This window comes from Rhodnius prolixus, unplaced genomic scaffold (genome assembly GCF_049639745.1).
Source record: "Rhodnius prolixus isolate KJV_2025 unplaced genomic scaffold, Rpr scaffold_1, whole genome shotgun sequence".
Taxonomy (NCBI): Eukaryota; Metazoa; Arthropoda; class Insecta; order Hemiptera; family Reduviidae; genus Rhodnius; species Rhodnius prolixus.
This window is the reverse complement of record NW_027411581.1, coordinates 45027229-45047952: the sequence shown is the minus strand read 5'-3', so window position 1 is coordinate 45047952 and position 20724 is coordinate 45027229. Positions and strand designations below refer to the sequence as shown.

General features: G+C 32.3%; 1 protein-coding gene across 2 annotated transcripts in view; it reads right to left on the bottom strand.

Annotated features, from left to right (window-relative positions):
- The window catches only part of LOC141460526 (nose resistant to fluoxetine protein 6-like), a 158173-nt gene that overhangs the window by 19032 nt on the left and 118417 nt on the right, over window positions 1-20724 (bottom strand). For both annotated transcript variants that reach the window (XM_074140631.1, XM_074140632.1), the window contains exons 5-6: window positions 2773-2975; window positions 165-341 (exon numbers count right to left, since the gene is read on the bottom strand). In XM_074140631.1, the coding sequence (XP_073996732.1) occupies window positions 165-341; window positions 2773-2975 (380 nt within the window). The remainder of the gene's footprint in view (window positions 1-164; window positions 342-2772; window positions 2976-20724) is intronic.

Sequence of the window (20724 nt, the reverse complement as noted above, 5' to 3'; positions counted from 1 at the left end):
TTCATGTTTCGCTCGGTCTTCCTAAGCTGGCACCTTCTTAAAAATAAACTATCATCATAAATCTATGTTGGTTCTATTTAAATATAGTAACCGAATTAAAAAAAAAATCACGTGAGATTAAATCAATTGCTTTAATTATAAATAAAAACTAACTTTAAACTTACCAGCAATAGCAAACACCTGTAGAAATGTATGCACCATGACTACCCAGGCAAGACTCATGAATCTAATTCCATGTACACATGTCAATGCATCTTTTGGCGCACCGTTGCAGTCTAATATCTTTCTTCCATTACTTAGTACAGAAAATGACAGAATCAAATTGCAAAATTTACCAGGATCTGAAATGTAAAAATAAAATAAGCAGTAAGAAATACTTGTTAAACATAAAAACAAATTAGCTTAAACGGTAAAGTCATCTGACTCTGATTGACACATGAGTTTTTGATTGCTGGCCAATTTATAATGTGATTGCTTTCATCCGCCACTGAAGTTCGTTTTAATTTTTTTAGGAAGTTAACTAAAATATTATTTTCTACGTTCGGGATTATAGAAGTAATGTAAGGTACGTTGCTGTATTTACTGCTAAGAGAATTACTTACTAAGTTGTCAAATTATCGAAAATATTTTTATCGCTAATAAACTTTTTTAAAACTCATTCTGAATAAGTGGATTTCACAGATAATCTTTGTTATGTACACAAAATCGGATATCTAAACCCAAAATCAACATGGAAGTTCCATTTATTCTATATTTATTAAACTTTATTTGAATTAGTTTTGAAATGTAAAAAATTTAAGCTGAAGTTGATATTGTATAAATAGAATGCTGGACAATTCTAGTCAATAATTGATTCTAAATTTTAAATTATTTCATAGTAAAAGATTTACAAAACCACAGAAATAATTTTAAATAACTTTTTTCCAACTAGTCCAGGGTCGGACATGGTTACATCATCATGTTTAAAAATGTGACAAAATGTTTACAATCAAGAGAATGTGGTTAGATGAAAAGAAGATTAAAATATTTAGGGAAGTAACTCAAGGAGTAGGAATCACCAAGTTTACAAAGTGGAAATAGAAAAGGACATTCTGCCTTATCTTGCATCTCTGAGAAGACTAAGGACCACTTTAAAACATACATATTCACAGAAGAGTAAATATATATATATATCTCACTCCGGAGGCCCAGCATTATATTCCTTATCGAAAGTGCCGCTTCACCGAACTTAGAGTCACTTCTCTCATCCTTTTCTTTAACTAAGAGCAAGAATAAAAGATTGAAGAAACAAGTCTTCTGTCTTAATAATAAGGGTCACCCGGGCAGCTAGAAGGAAAGGAAATTCAACTGTTATAAGAGTTTTCTTCCAGTCTGTTTTCACTTTTGTAGTAAGGACACAAATAAAACTTGCTACCAACCACTTAAAACAATAGTTATCTATAGATGTGGCACTCAACTATTCTTAATTCAAATAATTAAACAAAACTTTAACTGAATCCAAGAGAAAATTATTCTGATAAAATCGCCATTAATGTTTCACTTTCCTAGAAGTGGTAAAGCGAATGTTTTAAGTGGATTTAAAATGAGTTGTAACGGCATGGAACTTTATCAATGCTGAAAATCTCCTTGCTGTCTTCTAAAACTGAGTGTAACAAATTAAAAACTTAATACATGACTATTTAAATCGCGTTTATCTAGTTTAATATTACTGCATTACTGCTTATTAAAGCTTTTTGTGCACACCACAAGAAGTGTTATCTCTTTACTCTGCTAATATTATTGAACATAGGGAAAACTACAATTCTTCCAAATAGATTATTTTTTGGCCTAGTTCAAATTAACCCCTTTTCAAGAGTATCGAGCCTGCATCGAATGAGCATGTTTTATCCAACGAATGATAATGGAATGGATTAGCTCAGAGGTTAGCGTATACTGGACTCCAACTCGGAGATTCTGGGTTCCATTTCAACAGTTGGCCTCTTAGATTTTCGGTTTCTAGCAGCCTCTGACTGATGATGAACGTTCTGTAACGAGAGAACACTGTCCAGAGACCGGCAGTGCACTTAAAAAAGCTAGGGACGCCAATTACCCCTCAGTTGTTGACGCGCTTTAAATTAAAACAACAAAAATGCTTAATGATTGCGACTAATGTGATTTGTACCGAGTTTAAACTGAACAGTTGTTAATCTAGTTAGATTAACCAACTAAAAAAAATTGTGATACTAATGTATTAAGTTACATAACATTTAATCATGAGTGTTGCCCTGGGACGCTAGATTAGCCTCGACCGCTATTAGACTAGCAGAAAGAAACTAGTGCTGGGAACATGTGACAGTCAGATTGACTATATAGTGTAAGTAAAATGGTGGAATAATGATCAACTTAGAAGTAATGAATCCCTGAAGTGATCTGCCTTATTCGGAGTGCGAGACGGTAACATAAGAGAAGGCAAAATCTCGACTCTAAACTGGTTATTCTGCCTCCGATGATTGTAGAAATCCGTGCTACAACGGATAAAATCAACGTTCCATAACTGCAAATTTTAGCACATTTCTTTAAGTAGTACGTTCTTCATAATCACTCTGATTTAACACAACCAAAAATACAAAAAATGTGCTACACTAAAACCGTTGTGAGTGTGAAAATTCAAATAAAATAAAAGATACCGCGGAAAAAATCAGTGAGTTATCAAGCACCAGCTTTCCAACCCTTCGTTTAATTACCTTACTTAAAGTAACTGGCAGTAAACAGTTTGTTACCTTCAACACTTACTTTTACTTGAATCAGTAGACGTAACCAAATCTGTGTCCGATTGGGATAATTGTTCCTTTTCAAATGTTAACTTATCTATGGCGACCTTCGATGAATCATTATTGTTCGACCTCTCAAGACGAGTTTTACGATTCCTTCGTTCCAATATTGCCTCGTACATGGTACCAATTGCCATCAATATTGCAACCAGTACTGATACACTTCTGCGAAAAAAAAAATAATACAATTCTTCATTACCAAATGTTAATAGAATTTCCATCATTAATAATAATGAATTTTCAGAGGGTCGCTGTTGCATGCAGCTTCTTGGGTGTTGCAATACCACGGGTTCCTAGCATAGTGTTCCATGCACTTTCACCCTACAATAGGGACATAGTACAGTTACACTACATTAACAGTAAGGCATACACACTATACACCCAAGGGCTACCTTCCCTTGGAAATAGCTTCGGCAAAGGGAGTAAACCCATTGAATCCAAAATTCTCCATTGTATCGGTGGTTGGGTGTAGGGTCGACAACTCTTTCCTGCAAAACCTTAACTCGTCTCGAAATTTCAATTGAAAAAATTGAGGAGGCTAAAGCCCTGCAAGGGCTGTAATACCAAGGAAGTAAGAGAGACAACAAAATTTTTAAAATGGAAACTTGAATTAAGGAATTATCCATGAATTCGTCCATTCTAGTATGATTGCTTTCTTTCACAATGCTGTGATAACTAAAATCAACGAGAATATTTATCTATCAAAGAAACATATATCGTCAAAATATGACAAAAATGACTTCCAATCAAAAGTCCTCCTTCCAATAATACTCTCCATAAAAGACCTCAACATACTTTTTATTTCCGAAGGAATACCCTCTCGATTCCTAATCTTCCTTACTAATCTATTCAGTTATCCCAGTCCTGCAGCTTAAGTCCTTCCTGTTTTTAACTTCCCACCTCGACAGCTACCCAAGTTGCTTAAAACGGCGATGGCCGTGTGATCTGCTGAGGAGATCAAGCATACCTTAAAACCTAGAAATTTCTTGCCACATTGTACATTCTGCAGGCCGAATGCATATATTTTATTCAGGATGCAGTAAATAATAACTCAATAATTGAAAGGTGCATACTTTCCATTACTTAATGGTTTCTTTTTCACCTCTGGCAAATTTAAATAGGCTAGCTAGTCTTTTTTTAGCCAACATCTCTGTGGCTATTTTGGAACTGCTAAAGCTATCGGTAGGATTTAGCTCTGATTGCTGGGAGAAAAAGAGCAAACTCAGCAGCAGTCAGCACTCTCTATCATAGGGTGTACTGTTGTATATGTCAGAAATCTAGGACGTTTATTATTCCAACACTGTAAAGTAAAATTGCTTAAATTATTGTTGAGTTTGGCTAAAAATACCCCCTACATTTATATTAAAATACAATCAGGTCGTTCTATCTTGCCATGTAAATTATTCAATAGAATTCATAGCTGATGGAATAGATTTTATTACATAATTATAATACCTTCTAAAACAATGTTGTTAATATTTGCAGACTGGAAGTTCACCTTTACTAATAAGGCTTATGAACTGAGAAAGCTTTGGCGTTAAATGAAGACAAATGAATTTTGGGATAATTCGGATTTTGTTGATGGAAATTATAATAGTCCGGATGATTTTAAAAATAAACTGCTGTAGAAAGGACAACTTATGATCGTAACTTTTGTTTTAAACCCTTTCTTCGACACTTACTTCCTTTGTGTAAGTGATTATGGAATGCGAGAAGACTACCTATAATACAGCATTAACATGGTTAAAATTAGCATACTCTCATAGTTCATATTTGCCATTAAAAAGCACCCTAGACAGGAAAAAGTTGCATCTAATAATGAAAATAAGTGTAGAATAGTGGAAGTAATTTATAAGTATATTTTTATTAATATTAATTTGAATTGTATTTAAGTAGAACAATGTTAAGGAATTTACAATAGTATAATTCCCAAAATTGTGTTATTAATAAAACGATTGTAAGAAACCCTTTTCTTGCTACGATCTCTGTATCTTGAAAACAATAAAAATATTATTATTAATAACTGTCCGATACTTTCTTTCTCCGGAAAACGTAGCGTGGCAGAAAGTAGGATAACTTAGCAAAAAACGAGGTATAAAATCAAGTATAATGGAGTTGAAGGAACCTAATGGTTAGAAGAGTCAGTTGCGGGTTTTCCTACCCGGCAGAAAAAAAAAACTAACGAGTAATAAAGAAAAATATGAATTTAGAGATTTCTGTGTCTGAGAGTATGGTGAAGAGAACATCAAGTGGAGTGGCCACCTTAAATAATGGATGAAAACAGATAGCCTGGAATGATGGAATAAAACCTTCAAAAGAAGAAGATATTTATTTTCAACAATAAAGTTGTAGGTTTAGTAGCAGAAATAAAAACCAATTGCCAATATGGTTATTAATAAAAGTTATTGTTGATTAAATACACATCCACAAACAACGGATTTCTTTAGCAATAAAACTTAGAGGCACATCTTCAGAGTATTCTTTTTTAAATCCTTGAATGATTGAGAAAGCTCTAGTAATACTTCAAAAGCCGAGAGAGTTGTCGAGTCTCAGTAAACCTTCTTACATAAAACTTTAAAAAATTATTTATTCTCCTGCGTGTCACTTCAAACCAGACAAAGGTGATGAATATTTAGAATCAATTGAAAACGAATCCAAATTTAATCCAGAAGGAACTGCTAGCTCTTTAAAAACTTTAATTAATTTTAATGGTTAAATTTTTTCTTCTCTGAATAAACGAGGATGGTTTATTTTATCGCAAAATATGTATAAATGTTAGTGAATTGTTATAGTTTAGGTAGGATATTGAAAAAATCTATTTCTCTTAACTCCTTTTTTTTAAATATAAAAATTTTAGAAAGCAAATTTCAATAAACATAAGATACGCTGGCTAATGAATTCAAAATAATGTGATTGATGTTTGAACACAGAAAAGGATTCGTTTCAAACCGATGCAACATGTTGCAATAATAACATCTCATTTTTCAGGTGAAATTTGTCCGCTCAATTTAGCGATAATTGAGGTAGCCTGAACTTTGTAGTGGCATATTTACTTTGTAATATCCATGTACACCTACATTAATTCTGTGTCAGGGAATTGAATCCAGTAACGTTCGCGTTAATCATTAGTTGCAGCAGCCCACACCGGTATCACCAAACCCACAGCGACGCCACCTACATGGGCATCTATAAATAGATAACTTGCCCCTAGGTTATTTATAATTCAGGAACTCATCCATTGATAATAGACTAATAGCAATCAATTTTTCGAGGATGATCTTTCGATTTAAATTAATCAGGTATATTTTCATACGTGACGTGGCCTTTACGCAGTTTTCGCGAAAAAATTCTCTGTCCATCTACAACTTCTATGTTTTTTAATGAAACAAAATCACTTATTAAGACTTTATATTGTCCCGCAAATTAGAAGTTGATTTAAAATTCTTAACTTTCTGATTACAGCCCTGACAAAGGTAGTGACTTTGGAAGTTGTAAAAGACCACATTACAGTGTAAAAGAATTAATCATTATTTGCTCAATATTAATCTGTTGACCTAAATTTGTCTTCAACTGCAATTTCTAGAAGCCTCGTAGAAGGCTATAATAATCTATCATACAACATTCTTCACCTGGAAGAATTTTTAGACGGCAATTTGGTCCTTGTTCTAGTTTTACAACTTCGTTCCTTGTACTTTTTTTTCTTTATGAATATGTAACTTTTCTATTCTGATAAATTCATTTCCGAAATAGATTGCTCGTATTCCTCTTGAAAAGGTAGAATTACCACTTCTATCTCACATAATATTGATTTATTTATACTGGATCTGAATGCATTAAAAATACATTCATCATGAAGAATAAAGTGCCATTACAAGGGCAAAAAAAGAAGTTGGAAGTACTTTTACAAAAAGAAATGTGATAAGAAAGATCCGTAAATAGAATAACTATAAAATAAATCCAGCTACCGTTGAGATAATTTAAACGAGATTTACTATTCTTGATTTTATACTCATATAAATATAAATAATATTGTAAATTGTTACACGCCATACAAGAAATAATGACTTTCTGCAAGGAAGATAAGCAGAATTATATATTATTGTGATTATTAAGAAAGAATTTCATTCTACTTATTGCAAAATATTATTGTGTTAATATAAATAATAATGTTTTTAAAAAAACTTAAAATATAATACAAATTACATCATTTTAGTCTTTTAAAAGTAGTAATATAATGATTATTTTATTAATTTTTTAAACATAAAATTTGATCTAAGCCAATTTTACTTTATTTGATTATTATTATAATCATTTTATTTTTCTTTTCATGTTTACCATTATAATTTTTTAATCAAATGTGAAAATCTTTTTTGTTATTTGAATTGTTTTGCTGAAATGTCTCAATTATTATTTCTATTCCCATTGTTTCATTATTAACATTTAATTTTGCAGCACTGTTTTCTTTTTTATTTTTTATACATTTCCACTTTACAACTCCTTGCTTACAAAGTGTAAACTTGAAAGCAGTAAATAATAACATACAAAAAAATAGCAAGTAATGAAAGATAGAAAACATTTTTAACTACAATGGTAAAAAAAAAAGAATTTTATATATAAGCCAGGCAAAAGAAAATTAAATCGACCGAATACAAGACTAAAACATATCTTCTTTGTGGTGTCTTTCTTCCTTACAGAAGACAAAGTTATTATTACATTTATGGCAAGTACAACCTACAAAATTATATGTACATATATGAGTACAAAGTCGAGGAGAGTGAAGCTAGGTTGCATTGTGTTCTCTCAAGCAGCAGTAAATATATGAGGCAACTTAGAATATTATTTTTGAAAGAGATATAACTTTTTCTCCAGTTCGTGATTTAGGAGATGCTCGCTTAAGAAATATTTTCATAATGTAGAATATGTTGAAATCATAATGTTTGCGTTTTGCATCTTGTAAATATGTTTTCCTGAGGTTAGTGTAAAAAATTATCTGAACACTCAAAGGACTTTCTCTTACTGTGTAATAATTGGCAAATTTTCTCAAATTATTTTTACACAAGGCATGTCTGTAAGAGTGGCTAGTAACGCTAAACTACAGCTCCTTTTGCACCCCTGTCAAATTTTGTAATTGGTATGTGCCAATGGCGAAAAGTTCATTATTATCCTAACTTGAATACAACATTACTCCAACAAGGCCTGAAGGCCATTAGAAAAATGGAAGCCTCTTTACGGATCTCGCCAGACTGAATTTACTCATGCATCATCCCATGGGCCTGACAGCGGATAGCGTTTATAGGTATGAAAGAAAAAAATTAGAAACTGCACTAATTGAATCTTTCCTGCCAATGGTCCCTTACTGCTAAAGAAATAGATTCGGCTTTAACCGAGTTACAGGCATCTATTATTCTCTTCTTTAGTTCATCTACAGATGCAATCCCGGCTTGATCCTGATTCACCTAGATTTAGAAATGCTTTTAGGTAAGCAGAAATAAGAAAAGAAAGAAAAAACACCATCAGGCATGTAAAGAGATATCTCGATAGGAAATTTGATGGGCGTGTTTCCAAATGTTTCCAATGCCTGATGGTGTTATATCGACACGGGGGCTATTCAGTAGCCACCTCTCTCACAGGACTTGACACCTATGGACTATTTCCTTTGGGGATACCTGTAAAACAAGGTAATTATTCATAACTTTTTTCTTTCTTTCCTTATTTCTAGCTATCTTAGTTTCCGAGAAAAAGTCGTTATCCATATACCTTGAGACACCCTGTATATGGCTGAGAATTGGAACTAAAAACAGGTCCCTTTAAGCTATACCAAGGAGTTTCTCTCGACTTAAACAAACAGAAAAACTGGAGACAGACATTTGCTCAACGAATTGCTGGATCCCGTTGGAATAGACTGACAATCAACTACCACGGAATCTAATCTAACAAAAACTTATATTTAACATTAAAGAATTATGTTTAAATTGCAGATAAAGGATGGATACATATTTTTATTCAGATGTTAGAAATTTAAGTCATAAAATTTTGTCTTAGAGATATAATTTTCTAAATAATGTGTATAGCCTACTTTACATTTGAATGTTTTGTGGCATATTATTAGAAATAATTTCAATTTTAACTCAATCTTCTCAAGTTCTAACCCTTAGCACTCCCTTTTGCGCCTATAACCGTAGATTAGCTTCCTTGGGAATTAGCGGTAAGCTAGACAGCGATCTAAGTTATTGTGATAGAGTTTCTGTTTAATTAGGCTTGGGAATCTGGTCCCCTTATGGATAAAGTATAGAAGAATAAGTTTTTCTCTCCAAAGTGCCCAACTCTATAATGTCCCTTGCACAACATGTTGCATTCCAGTGCACTGCCTTCTTCTCCTTAATAAAACCTTAAACACGCTATTCTGCTAGGATGGAATATTACCGTCAATTTTCTGCCAGGCTCATGTGTTTTTTCTCTCCAGTGCGTGTGCTTCTTCAGTTTACAGAGGCCCATTAGACCTATTTTAATCCGAATGGGTGCCCTACCTTGTTGGACTATTAACGAAGGAGTTTAGGCGAGTCTATTTTTCTGTGCATCTGGCCGAATTTTTGTTTTAGTACTTATAATATTTATTTCTAGTAGGGCGCCACGGTAGCCAATCGGTTAGAGGCGAGACCTGCGAAGCTAATATGTATTGTGGTACTGGGTTCGATTCCCGGTCTTAGGCCTTGGATTTTATTTAATGGTTAATAAAAGAAATTTACAGTAAAGTATGTTTGCTAGTCGCCTCCGTTCACGACACCTAATTGGTAGTTGGACGTTAAGCCCCGCCTGAAAAAATAGGCGATTACTTTACTTTACTACTTTTACTTTTATTTATTTCTAGTAAGTTAATAAACTAGGTTGCAATTCATATAGACAGTGTACATAATGTTTTGTACTGCTATTTATTTAATATCATTAATTTATTTTCAACGGATCCTTGGTATAATTAAATAAACTTAATATCAATAGTCGAAAAGTTATGGCTCAAACATAATGGATATACCAAAAAACTTATTTCTATAGTTTTTAACCACAGTTACTTTGTACATAAATAAAGAAATATGTAATAATTAGCACAACACAGATATGGAATAGAAAATAAATTAATAGAAAAATGCAAATTTGTGGTGGTGAAATATGTATTTCAAATGTATTAAGAAAGAATGTAAAATAAACAATAATAAATAAAATATTTACATTAATAACTAGAAATATACAAGTTTGGGTGGTACACGACTTGTAAAAATTGCCCTTTCTATGGTTTTTTGATGAGAATATGAAAAGTTTATAAACTTGAAATAATTTAAATTTATAGGCATTTAAAAATAGGGTTGCCAACTGCCCTTTATTTGGAAAGGACAGCCCTTTTTTAACACCTGGTTGTCCTTGTCCTTTCTTAAATTAGGAAAGGACGCATTTTGTCCTGTTTTCGGATATTGTTCACACAAATCTAATTTATTTTATTGTAAGTTGATTTATGTTCTGACTTCTGAGACTTCTTCTTTTGGCGTATTGTTTTTCTGTTCTAACTGAACTGAATAGGTCAACAGGTTATTGATGTAACGATGAACTTTTCATGAATAAACATGTAAGATATAAATGTACCCAGGCCAGATTACAGACAGGCTGAGAGGGGACTTTCTCCCGGGGTCCGGAGCCGGAGTCTTTGCATGTACACCTAAAATAAATAAAAGGAAAACGAATGATATGTATCCCCGGGCCCCAAAATCCTGTCGATGGTCCTCAATGTACCTAATTTTTTTAGGGTGTCCTTTTTTGTAACTTTATAGTGTTGGCTACCATATTTAAAAAAGAAAACCTACTTTGATGATTTAAAATAAAATTTTCATTTGGCTATTGAACAAAGTTTCCGATTGAAAGTAAGTATACAGAAAATATACTTGTATGTAGCTATGAAAGAGTATGTAGATAAATAAAAACTCAAACTGCACTCAGTCTGGATTACATAAATTACAACAAGTGTGTAAACAATAATCAATACATTATACACTAAGTGTGCTAACATCCTAGGAATATAAACTAAGTCAAAGTTTAACAACTGTTGCAGCAGGCCTAAACATCTCGCACTCCTAACGAGCTGATTTGCATTTAAGACTGGCTTCATGCGAAATTGATTTATCTCTAACAATTGCTTACGGAATTCTGTAAAATAAGTATTCTACACTAATCCGTTCATTGGGGCCACACAGCTAATAATCCCTTCCTCTGAAATGAAAACCATTTTTCCAACATAAACACATATTAAAGTGAGAAATCTTTTTATAGAAACTTTGTTTGCGGAATGAGGTAAAAGAATGTTTTATATACAGGTTTTTAACTCCGCCACGAAAATTAATAAAGGTAAATGCAAGTGGCACCTAAATATGTTAAAATGTCTCTCTTCTAGATCACCCTTCCAAAAATACTAACATGACGATTACACAAACTTATAACAGAAATCTCAAAATAGTTTAAGATCCTGAAATTATTGCAAAATCTATACTTTTTATTCCCCCCCCCAAAAAAAAATTATTTTTGACGCCACAGAGTTAATGAACCAAATAAGGTTTGTGAGGAATCTTACTTATTTATTAACTACTCACTACGCATAAGTAAATAATATGCATAAAATATATAATTGTCGGATACTATTACGTTACGTAATGCAAAAAATGATTGTCTAGATGTTGCGAAGGACCAAGGCTTTGACAGTGACAATGTGATTGTATTTCGTGACGCAGCTCAATTCAAGCGTTTCTACACAGGTGCCACGTTCAGCTGCAGATAATGCACCTCGACTGATACAACGTGTTTCTTACGTAAATAACGTGACTTTCACGGTTATTAACCCTGACATCATTGAAATAGATTTAAGCAGTGGTTTATTGATGAAAAACTTTTCCACATTCTATTGCATTATTCTTCATATATTGCTAAATTATTTAAAATAAATTAAAATGCAAAAAAACATTACATGAGAATATTTGTACATTTTTAATATTTACACACCATATTGTAGAAAAGATGGAGAAGTTATACTCGGCTATGTCATGCAAGATTATTAGCGTCATGTGCGCTGTTTGACGCCATCATTGAGGAAATCTCATTAAGCCCAGAAAAAGCCGTTTGAACCTTTGCTCTGACACTGTTAGGAAGTGGTATTGATGTAAATTTTCATCATCGACTCTAATGGGAAGGTCAACATTGCTGATGCGTGAGTAGCCTTAGAATCTTGCCGTCAAAAAGCTACTTGGAAGAATATTCCAGAAGTCACTATTGTTGCCTTGTACATATCCAAGAATAAGGCACCAGTAATTTTAACTCATACTACTCGAAAGCTAGTTCTTGAATGTTTTTCACTTGACACTACCAACTTGGAATCGACAAACACTTGTAATTTACACATAATTTAATTAGGGAATGATTATGCTTTTATTTTATCAAACCAACCATTAATATTCATTTTACTGCACTAAAATTGCAACGATCTGCGTCACTCCAACATACTTTTTTCACTCTCATTATTGCAAACCAAAGTCTGGTTTGGCTTTGAAATTGCACACTCGTAGTTATAATCCCGCAAAATATGAAAGATTAGTAGAGAGACAATGTCCCTAATAGCTAGCAACAAAAAAGATCCTTATGTTTATTTGCCTAAGGAAAGAATTCAGCGGGTCATCGTACACTGTACACTCTCTTGGGAATATTCTCTGTTTATTGAACCTAGGTGAGAACACAAATATTGGCCTTACGTAACCGGTATTACACAAAAGGCTTTTTTATTAACTGGAAGTTAATAACATTTCCTGATAATTAGCATATATTTTATTTATATAAATGATTTCCTTCTTATCTATTCAATTATTCCGTTTTATAAACATTCATTAATCGCAAGTTACAGTTACAAATAATCCTATATTTTGAAATAAATGTCAATTTTATTGAAACCTGATTGACACTGCATTTTACAATCTCTCTTGCACGCAGGCGTGGTGGCTGTAGGATACTGCAGATCAGGTATACTTAAAGTTCGTGTATTTTACTCTGGCACTGTGTCAAGGACTCTTAGAGGGAAACGAAAGGAGTGAGTTGTACAAAATTACGTGAAAAGGTCATTTTTGTTTATATGAATTTTAATTTACAAAATATATATGTTTTATTCCTTTTCAGTACAAATACCCTTGAAAACGGTTATTTAACCTAATAAATAAACAAATAAAAATTTTGGTTACACAAAATATTAAAAATTTAAGAATAAATTGTCCATTTAAAATATAAAAAAATATCAAAAGTTGGCCAGAATGTTGATTCGAAAGTATATACTATTGCATACACTAAATTAGAGTATTCACAACAAGCATGTTTATTATTACTATTATTATTATACTTAGGATTGTGCTGAGAAGCTCCATAAAACATCATGACGGCTTGGACATTTTTTCTTGCGAAAATCAATCTCTCGGGGACATTAGGTGAAGTCCTGTACTTTCTTCTTCCTGACAATACCCACTCAAGATATCCGCTTTCCAGGTCCACTTTATAAAGGTGTCCAACTCAGATAATTCGCCAATCGCACTTACATTTTCTCCACTTACAAACGCTAGAGATTTATTTTAAAAATATGTATATACATATTTCCAAAAAAAGTACCACTTTCGATTTACAGCTTTCTGCCGAAACTTGAGCTTCAGAAGTAGCAATGGTATTAAACGGAATTTGCAGTTTGGATTTCTCAATTTTGTTTTTTTGCCGTTCATGCACAGATCTGAATAAGGGCCATGCACGAAAACATTGTTTTTGTAAGACTAAATGAGTATTACCTTTGCTTTAAAAAATCTGAATGTGCAATATGATCGTATCACATCCTCTTACAGGGAATATACTCGTAAAATCTATTTTTGAGGAAAAAATTAAATTACTATTAATTTATATTTCTTTGCCCATTAATAACTTCAATTATTACAAGATAATAAGTTTTTTTTTTTTTTTTTTTTAATCTTTTATTGCAATTTACCACTGCAACAGTTGTTGCAACAAGCAAATACGGTGAAAGGGAAAAGAAATAACGGGAAATCATGATTGGAGAAGGCCACTCAGACCCAGTGGTGCCACTCCAGTAACGTGCTTAAGATAAGAGAAGATCACGAGGCCATCTTCTCTTCAATCTCCTTAGAGGATTACCTGGTAATGTGGAGGAAGATAGGGTTAGGATGAGCTGCTGTAGAGGAATGAAATTTGAAGAAACGAGTGTTAGCAAGATCTGTAATGAAAGGAATTTTGAGGTCATTATGGATAGTGAGGTTAGATACATAGAATGGAGCGTTAAGAAGTTTTCGAAGTATTTTTGACTGTAATGTCTGGAGGCGTAGTGAGTTGGAACGCTTAGTCGATCCCCATACTTCGATGCCGTATGACCAAATAAGAAGTAAAACAATTTCCTTAAAAAAGAATTGTCAAATGAAAATACCTATTATAATAAATTTTAATATATAGTACCTATTTTAATAATTAGTACGAACTCTATTAAAAAAACTTCTAAGGCTTTAAATGGAGCTAATTACACACGAGTACAATAATAAAGTACTAAATACACCGTTTTATTAAACACTATTGTATTAAATAACAGAAGAAAAACAAAAACGTCACTTTAGTTTTAAGCACGCAAAGATGAGGCCGTCAGTTAGAGTTGCCTTCTCTAATTTTAGTTGTCGTTTCTAATTATTTGTAGCCATGACTCAAACTTTATCACTTGGATGCCTAGATAACGAAAATTAATTATTTTGCCAGGGAAAGTCTAGTTTCAATTATTTAGCATCATTCATCTTTATGAGTTTAACTAGTTTTACTACAATATATGAAAAATAATTTTCAGATATATTCGGGAATAAAAATAGGAAGGATTCGATGCGTGACCCTTGATCGAGAGTTAATCATTAGTAAATTCCTTTTGTCTTCTTTTTTTCTTACATTCTCTTACTAATGCAAGAGAGGAAAATAAAGCGGGATGACGTATCCTGAGGCCTCTACAAGACTTCGAAAAGGGGAGTATAGAAATGAACTTAACTATTTGTTTATGATTCAAAAATAATTAATGGTAAAAGTAGGTATTGAATTTAGTTTCCGCTTCTCCTTTTTGTAAAAATAATTAAACCGGAACTTCCACTTTTCTAATTTTATTTATACAATAAAACACTAATTACTCTCCAGCAGGCGGTTATTTTAAATATTTTTCCGCTATAATTCAGTTCAACAGGTTTTGGGGAGAAGTTTCTATACTTCCCTCTAAAGTATCATTTCAAAGTTTCCATTATTTTAAAATTAATTTATATTATAAATAGAAGAAGGGAAAGGATTAGCTGAGTGGTTAGCGAATACTGGATTCCAACTCGGAGATCGCGGGTTCGAATCCAGCTGTCAGCCTCTTAGATTTTCGCTCCCTAAGAGCGTATTACAGCTCAATATTAGGTGGTAACGAAAGTACACCATTTGGAGACCGGCAGTGCACTGAAAAAAGCTTCAGCGTCAAACCTCAAATGTTAACGCGATTTAAATTTTCACTGTTCTACTCGACCGAATGATAATTAACGCTATCTACATTTCTATCAGGCTTCTTTGACGCAATTCTAATTTGATAGGGGTTGAATCCTAAGAGGTGGATGTTAGTTAAATGGCCGAGTATACATATGTAAATATAGTCTCGATAACAATCGGTTTAATAATTAAACTGTAAAATATTCCCGATATTTAGTAAGTTGGTATTTAAATAGTCTATTAATAACCACTACCACTATTAATAACCGAGTGATTTGTGGTTATGTAAATGAAGATCCCAAACTACTTTCACTTGATTATTTCTTATCTTATCGTGCCAATTGTTTCAAGGTTCATTCCTTCTATTAGCAGCATTATATAAGTGGCACTTTTGTTTAAACATAAAGAAACTAATTGTAATTTACATCTTATGGATGCTCTGCCAGTTCACTTATTATTTATTTCATTATCAGCTCTCTTATTATTAATCATTCAAATTTCTCTTTAATTTTCCTCTACTTCATCTATTTTTTAAACCAACTTTTAATCCTGTTAATTACGATAAACTAGTTTGGAAGGAAAGGTTAGATTAATAATTGGAATAAGATTATGCGAGAATACTCAGAGCGATCTAAAAACAAAAAGTGCAAACTCAGGGATCTTAATCCTTAGTTTTTTCGCGAACTTCACTTTGAAGTTTTAACTCCAACTAAAAGCAACTGTTTTTTACAGTATTAAGAGTTTGTAAAAATATTGCCTTAAACTTTTTTTTCAGAAAAAAATTTTGTACAATGTTTAAAAATAGTTTAGGTTAAAAACTCAAGACTATCAAGCAAATATTATGAACTGTGGTCTGAGGTTCGATTCCTGGCCTAGGCCATGAATTTTATTTAATGGTTAATAAAAGGAATTTATAAAAAAGTATGTTTGCATCTGCCTCCTTTCACGTCACCTGATGGACGAAAAGACGTCTTAAAACATTGGCATTACTTATTTTTTTTTCGTTTTGGTAGGTCGAATTAACTTATGAATGTGGTACGGATGGTAACTGTTCAGCTGCGCTGTTTACAGAAGCGAAATCTCTTGGGAGTGTATGTTGTTCAGTGGGCAGTTTAATTTGAATAACTCACTAAAATGGCACTTCGGTTCAAATGATTCACTTTAAATTTTGAAATTTACTTACATTTAAATTCTTATTACCGTTACATAGAATATGAGATCACAAATTACTCTGAAGTAGCACTTAGAGAAATGTCTTTCACAGCTATTTCCCTAAAAGTGCCCTCACAAGAATTTGTGAGAGAAACTTCTATAGATCAACGTACAATTACTTTTCAAACGTAAAGAAACTTGTATGGCCTAATTTCGAGATTAACCCCCAAAAAAATACACTTTGAAAAATTGATAAATTGATTCCGATTTGCTGATTTTACCCAATTTTCGGTTGCAATGGTGGCACCCAATTCAAAATAGGACTTCCTCTGATTTTTAGTTTGTTCAGACCACTATAAGCAAGACAAAAACACAATTAGTCAATTTGTAAAAACCACTAAAGAAAGCTTTGCACTCAGAGAACCTCAAACTGTTATTTCCGGTTATAACTCAAAATAGAAACCAACACAAAGAATGCAATACTTTTTCTTAAGAGAGATAAGTAAGTGGAATTAAAAACAATTGAATTATGTTGGGTCTCTCTCCACTAGGATGGAAGAAATCAACAGGTTCTTAAAGCTCAACAAGCTGTGCTTAATAGTATTCTATATAAAAACAGAATAATCTCGAGGAAAATTAATAGCTACTAAGGACGAATCATTTACATTGTGTGCATTTAAACAGCACCAGTCAACATCATTACTCTTAAGTTTAAAAAACTTCATTTAACATAATTACTCAATTTACTTAATCTTCATCTGCGAGAAATCGTACACCAAGCGACAGAAAATGTATTATTAATCTAAAGCCTTCAAATTAAGTATCCTTTAAAATTAATTTAATTTAAAATCAAGCGAAAACGTCTTGGAGTGATTACTTACACTTTCCTTTTACTGCAGTTTAAGACATTGCGGCAGTTCAAAATTACAAAAAATTATTTGGTGAAATGGTGCACCTGCCAGGCGATTTTCTCCTAAAATAGAATCTGGGTTACATTTTTAATCGCTATTATTTATTGAGCCATAAATGCATAGATGACATTGAAATAAGACTTGATTGGAAACATTATTTATCTCTTAGTGTAGAAGTAGCCTCTATCGTATTTTAAGGGGCAAATGCTTAAGGTTGCAACACTACTTATGCGCAATAAGAATACCAAGTTTAAAGGATAGAAGCCATGTTAGAGAAAATCTCTAAAATTGTTTTAGTAAAGGGGCACTTTTGGTTGGCAGACTTCATCGAAAAGCTGATTGCGATATCTAAACCAGTTTTCCAATTTGAACTTATTGCAATCGTTTCTTTCTTTCAATCAACTTTTCATTTTAAAAATTTTGGTAAATATTATTTGACCCATAGTAAGACAATCGATAATAAGTCAGTACATTCATTCAACTAACAGTTTAGAAGATAAGTTCACTTCTTCCTCCATTTAGAAATAATCAAATCAATCTAATTTTCTTTGGTAAATGACAAGAGCAAAATTGTTGATGAACTTATACGCAATACGTGCACAAAAGTTAGAGGGAATTGCCGGAGCCATTAAAGAAAAAATCTCAAAAAAGAACTGAAAAATTCAATACTCTCTTTCGATAGGCTGGTTTTGTCCATAAGTTTGTGGCAGAGCCGATAGTGGAATGCAAACTAAATATCAAATTTGAAGTTTCTGCGATATTTTGTTATTTCTTATATTATGTTATCTATTATGTTACAGACAGAAAGCATTATAAATTGAATTTTCTTTCAATTAAATCAAAGACAAAGAAGGCTGAATTCATAAAAAACAAAAAAAAAAAGAAGAAGTTCATGTTGTAAATGTTTCATAGACCCTATTAAGGTTATAGGGTCATAAATCGCTATCTCCTTGCGTGCTTCAAGTTCCTTTATATAAAGCAAAATATGGTTTCCCAACAGGGATCATAAACAGAGCTGAACATCTCAATCGGTTTAATTTAATTCGAAGTATTACTTGAAATATTTCAAATTTTGGGAAAGATAAATAAGATAAAATTTAACTGATTACGTTAAAGAATTAGATAAATACCAAATAGTGGTTGTAGTGCACAATTGCGATTCATTCTAGCATTTTCATTTAATAAATTTATTATTATTTAAACTTTTCATAGACTTATTGAAATTTTGTTTTGTTTTATTAAGAAATTAAAAACTGAATGCTCTTTCACTGAAATGTCATTTGAAAATTTTGACTTTTAGTCAAGTTTAACATATGCAATTTGCGGATTGATATCTCAGAGTTAGGATTACATAGGTCGAAGCCCCTCTAAGAATATACTTCGTTGAACTATTTAAAAATAAAAATTTTAATATTTGAACTAAACTTAAGAGTTTACATAAAGCTAATTCATTTCTCTTCCAGTAAAGAATCATACAAGTTAACTAAAAAGTTAACAACCCCACCTGTCATACAGTATTGATCTCTATAGTAATGGATAACTTTACTGAGTAACTTTCTGAGAAGAAAACAATCAATAATTTCAGCGCAGACATTTTGTTTCTAAACACAATAACTGTTGCTAGTTTTTACATTACTAAATGTTTACCACTCACTTTCAATATTTTATCTTGTGCATCACTAACACTAGATTCTTGCTTTCAGGTGCTGTTTATCACCGAATAGTAACTATTTTCTACAAGACTCCGTTCGCCCAGTGCTCGTTTGATGTAATTTGGGTGTAGACTTCTTTGGTCACGTCCTCATGAATTTCTTGAGTCTTAGACGACATTGTTCATCTTCTATTTGTAACCTATTGTCCAACAAGAGAAGGTTTGCTCTTATTTTGAATGAATTGTTGTTTTTTTCTAATTGGGCTTTTTAATTTCTTGAAATTGCGAGAGTACAAAATAATATTTTTCAAAAAGATTCCTAAATGTGAGTACCATAATGTATGAATCTGGGGAGAAAAAACAAACTTCTTTCTGCGTAGATTGAATATAAACTTATTCACCATTCTTCAATAAGAGATTCAAAAGGAAATTTTATCAGATTGAAAGTATTACAATAACATTAGCTCCTTATAAGCCAGGCTGCAGCAAGTTAGCCAGAAAAATGGCAAACTGCAATCCACTTCGTGCTCGCTTAACAACTGCACTTAAGTCATTTTAACAACCATTATCACCATAAACAGGCATATTCTTATTTTATGTTATTAACCTGAAGGTTAGCTCAGTATTATAGAGATACAAATACATAAATACAAATGGAAGACAGGAAAAAAAATACACAATATCCAGAAGGAAGAAAGAATAATGTAAATTTCTTTCATTACTTTTTATTTTGCCGAGGGACTAGGTCATCCTCAGGGCTTGTTGACAATATAACACTTTTACATTGTTATTCTAAAGTAGGTGAGTTTTCTGTCCCGTTTCATTATGAAAGCTTGGCAGAATAAAAAAATAATGACTGAAACTGGCATTATTCTTCCATCCTACTGGTTTATTGAATCAGTCCCAAAAACAATGTTTATATATTTATAAACAATATCTTAATTTATTGAGAATAGAAGTACAAAAATAACTTTTTAACTTTGTCATAACTCTGAGCTAGGATTTGTTTATACATAAATGTATTGTTTCAGACATATTTGAAAGTAGAAATGTTAGTGTGGAAATATCAAGAACATTATTCTTCCAACGGTGTAGTTTTACTGCTGGAGATTCAGTTATATATATTGACAGAAGTTTAGGTTGGTAAGAAAGTCAAATTAGTTAATGATTGAATTAACAACTTGAACCACAAAATGTTGTGAATATCAATTTTATTGAACGCGAGAGGAATTATCATCTGACTAGCTGGAGAATCCAGTAAAGAATATCCTATTGAACAGAATTCCACTTTATTATTTCTTACCGATTACCACTTGTCGAGTATTAGGGAGAGCAAACACAGAGCAGTAGACTCATGGACAGACTAAGGCAGAGTAAAGAATGTAGAAGATGTGAGAATTTAAAATTTATTACAATAACTTCTTCCCACTTTCAACTGACCAGTCAACCTGGAAATTGAAATTTAGTAATTGGTCAGGCACAAAATAAATATTTGCGATTAGTTGGTTCCTTTCCCAACTGGTCAATGATTGACCATATTCACGCTTGCTAGATGTTGCTAGTGTTTCTACTACTGTTTGTAGCTCAACTGAAAGGTTTATTCAGTCTTGTTAGAACAGTGTACACAGTCAGACTGCCAAAA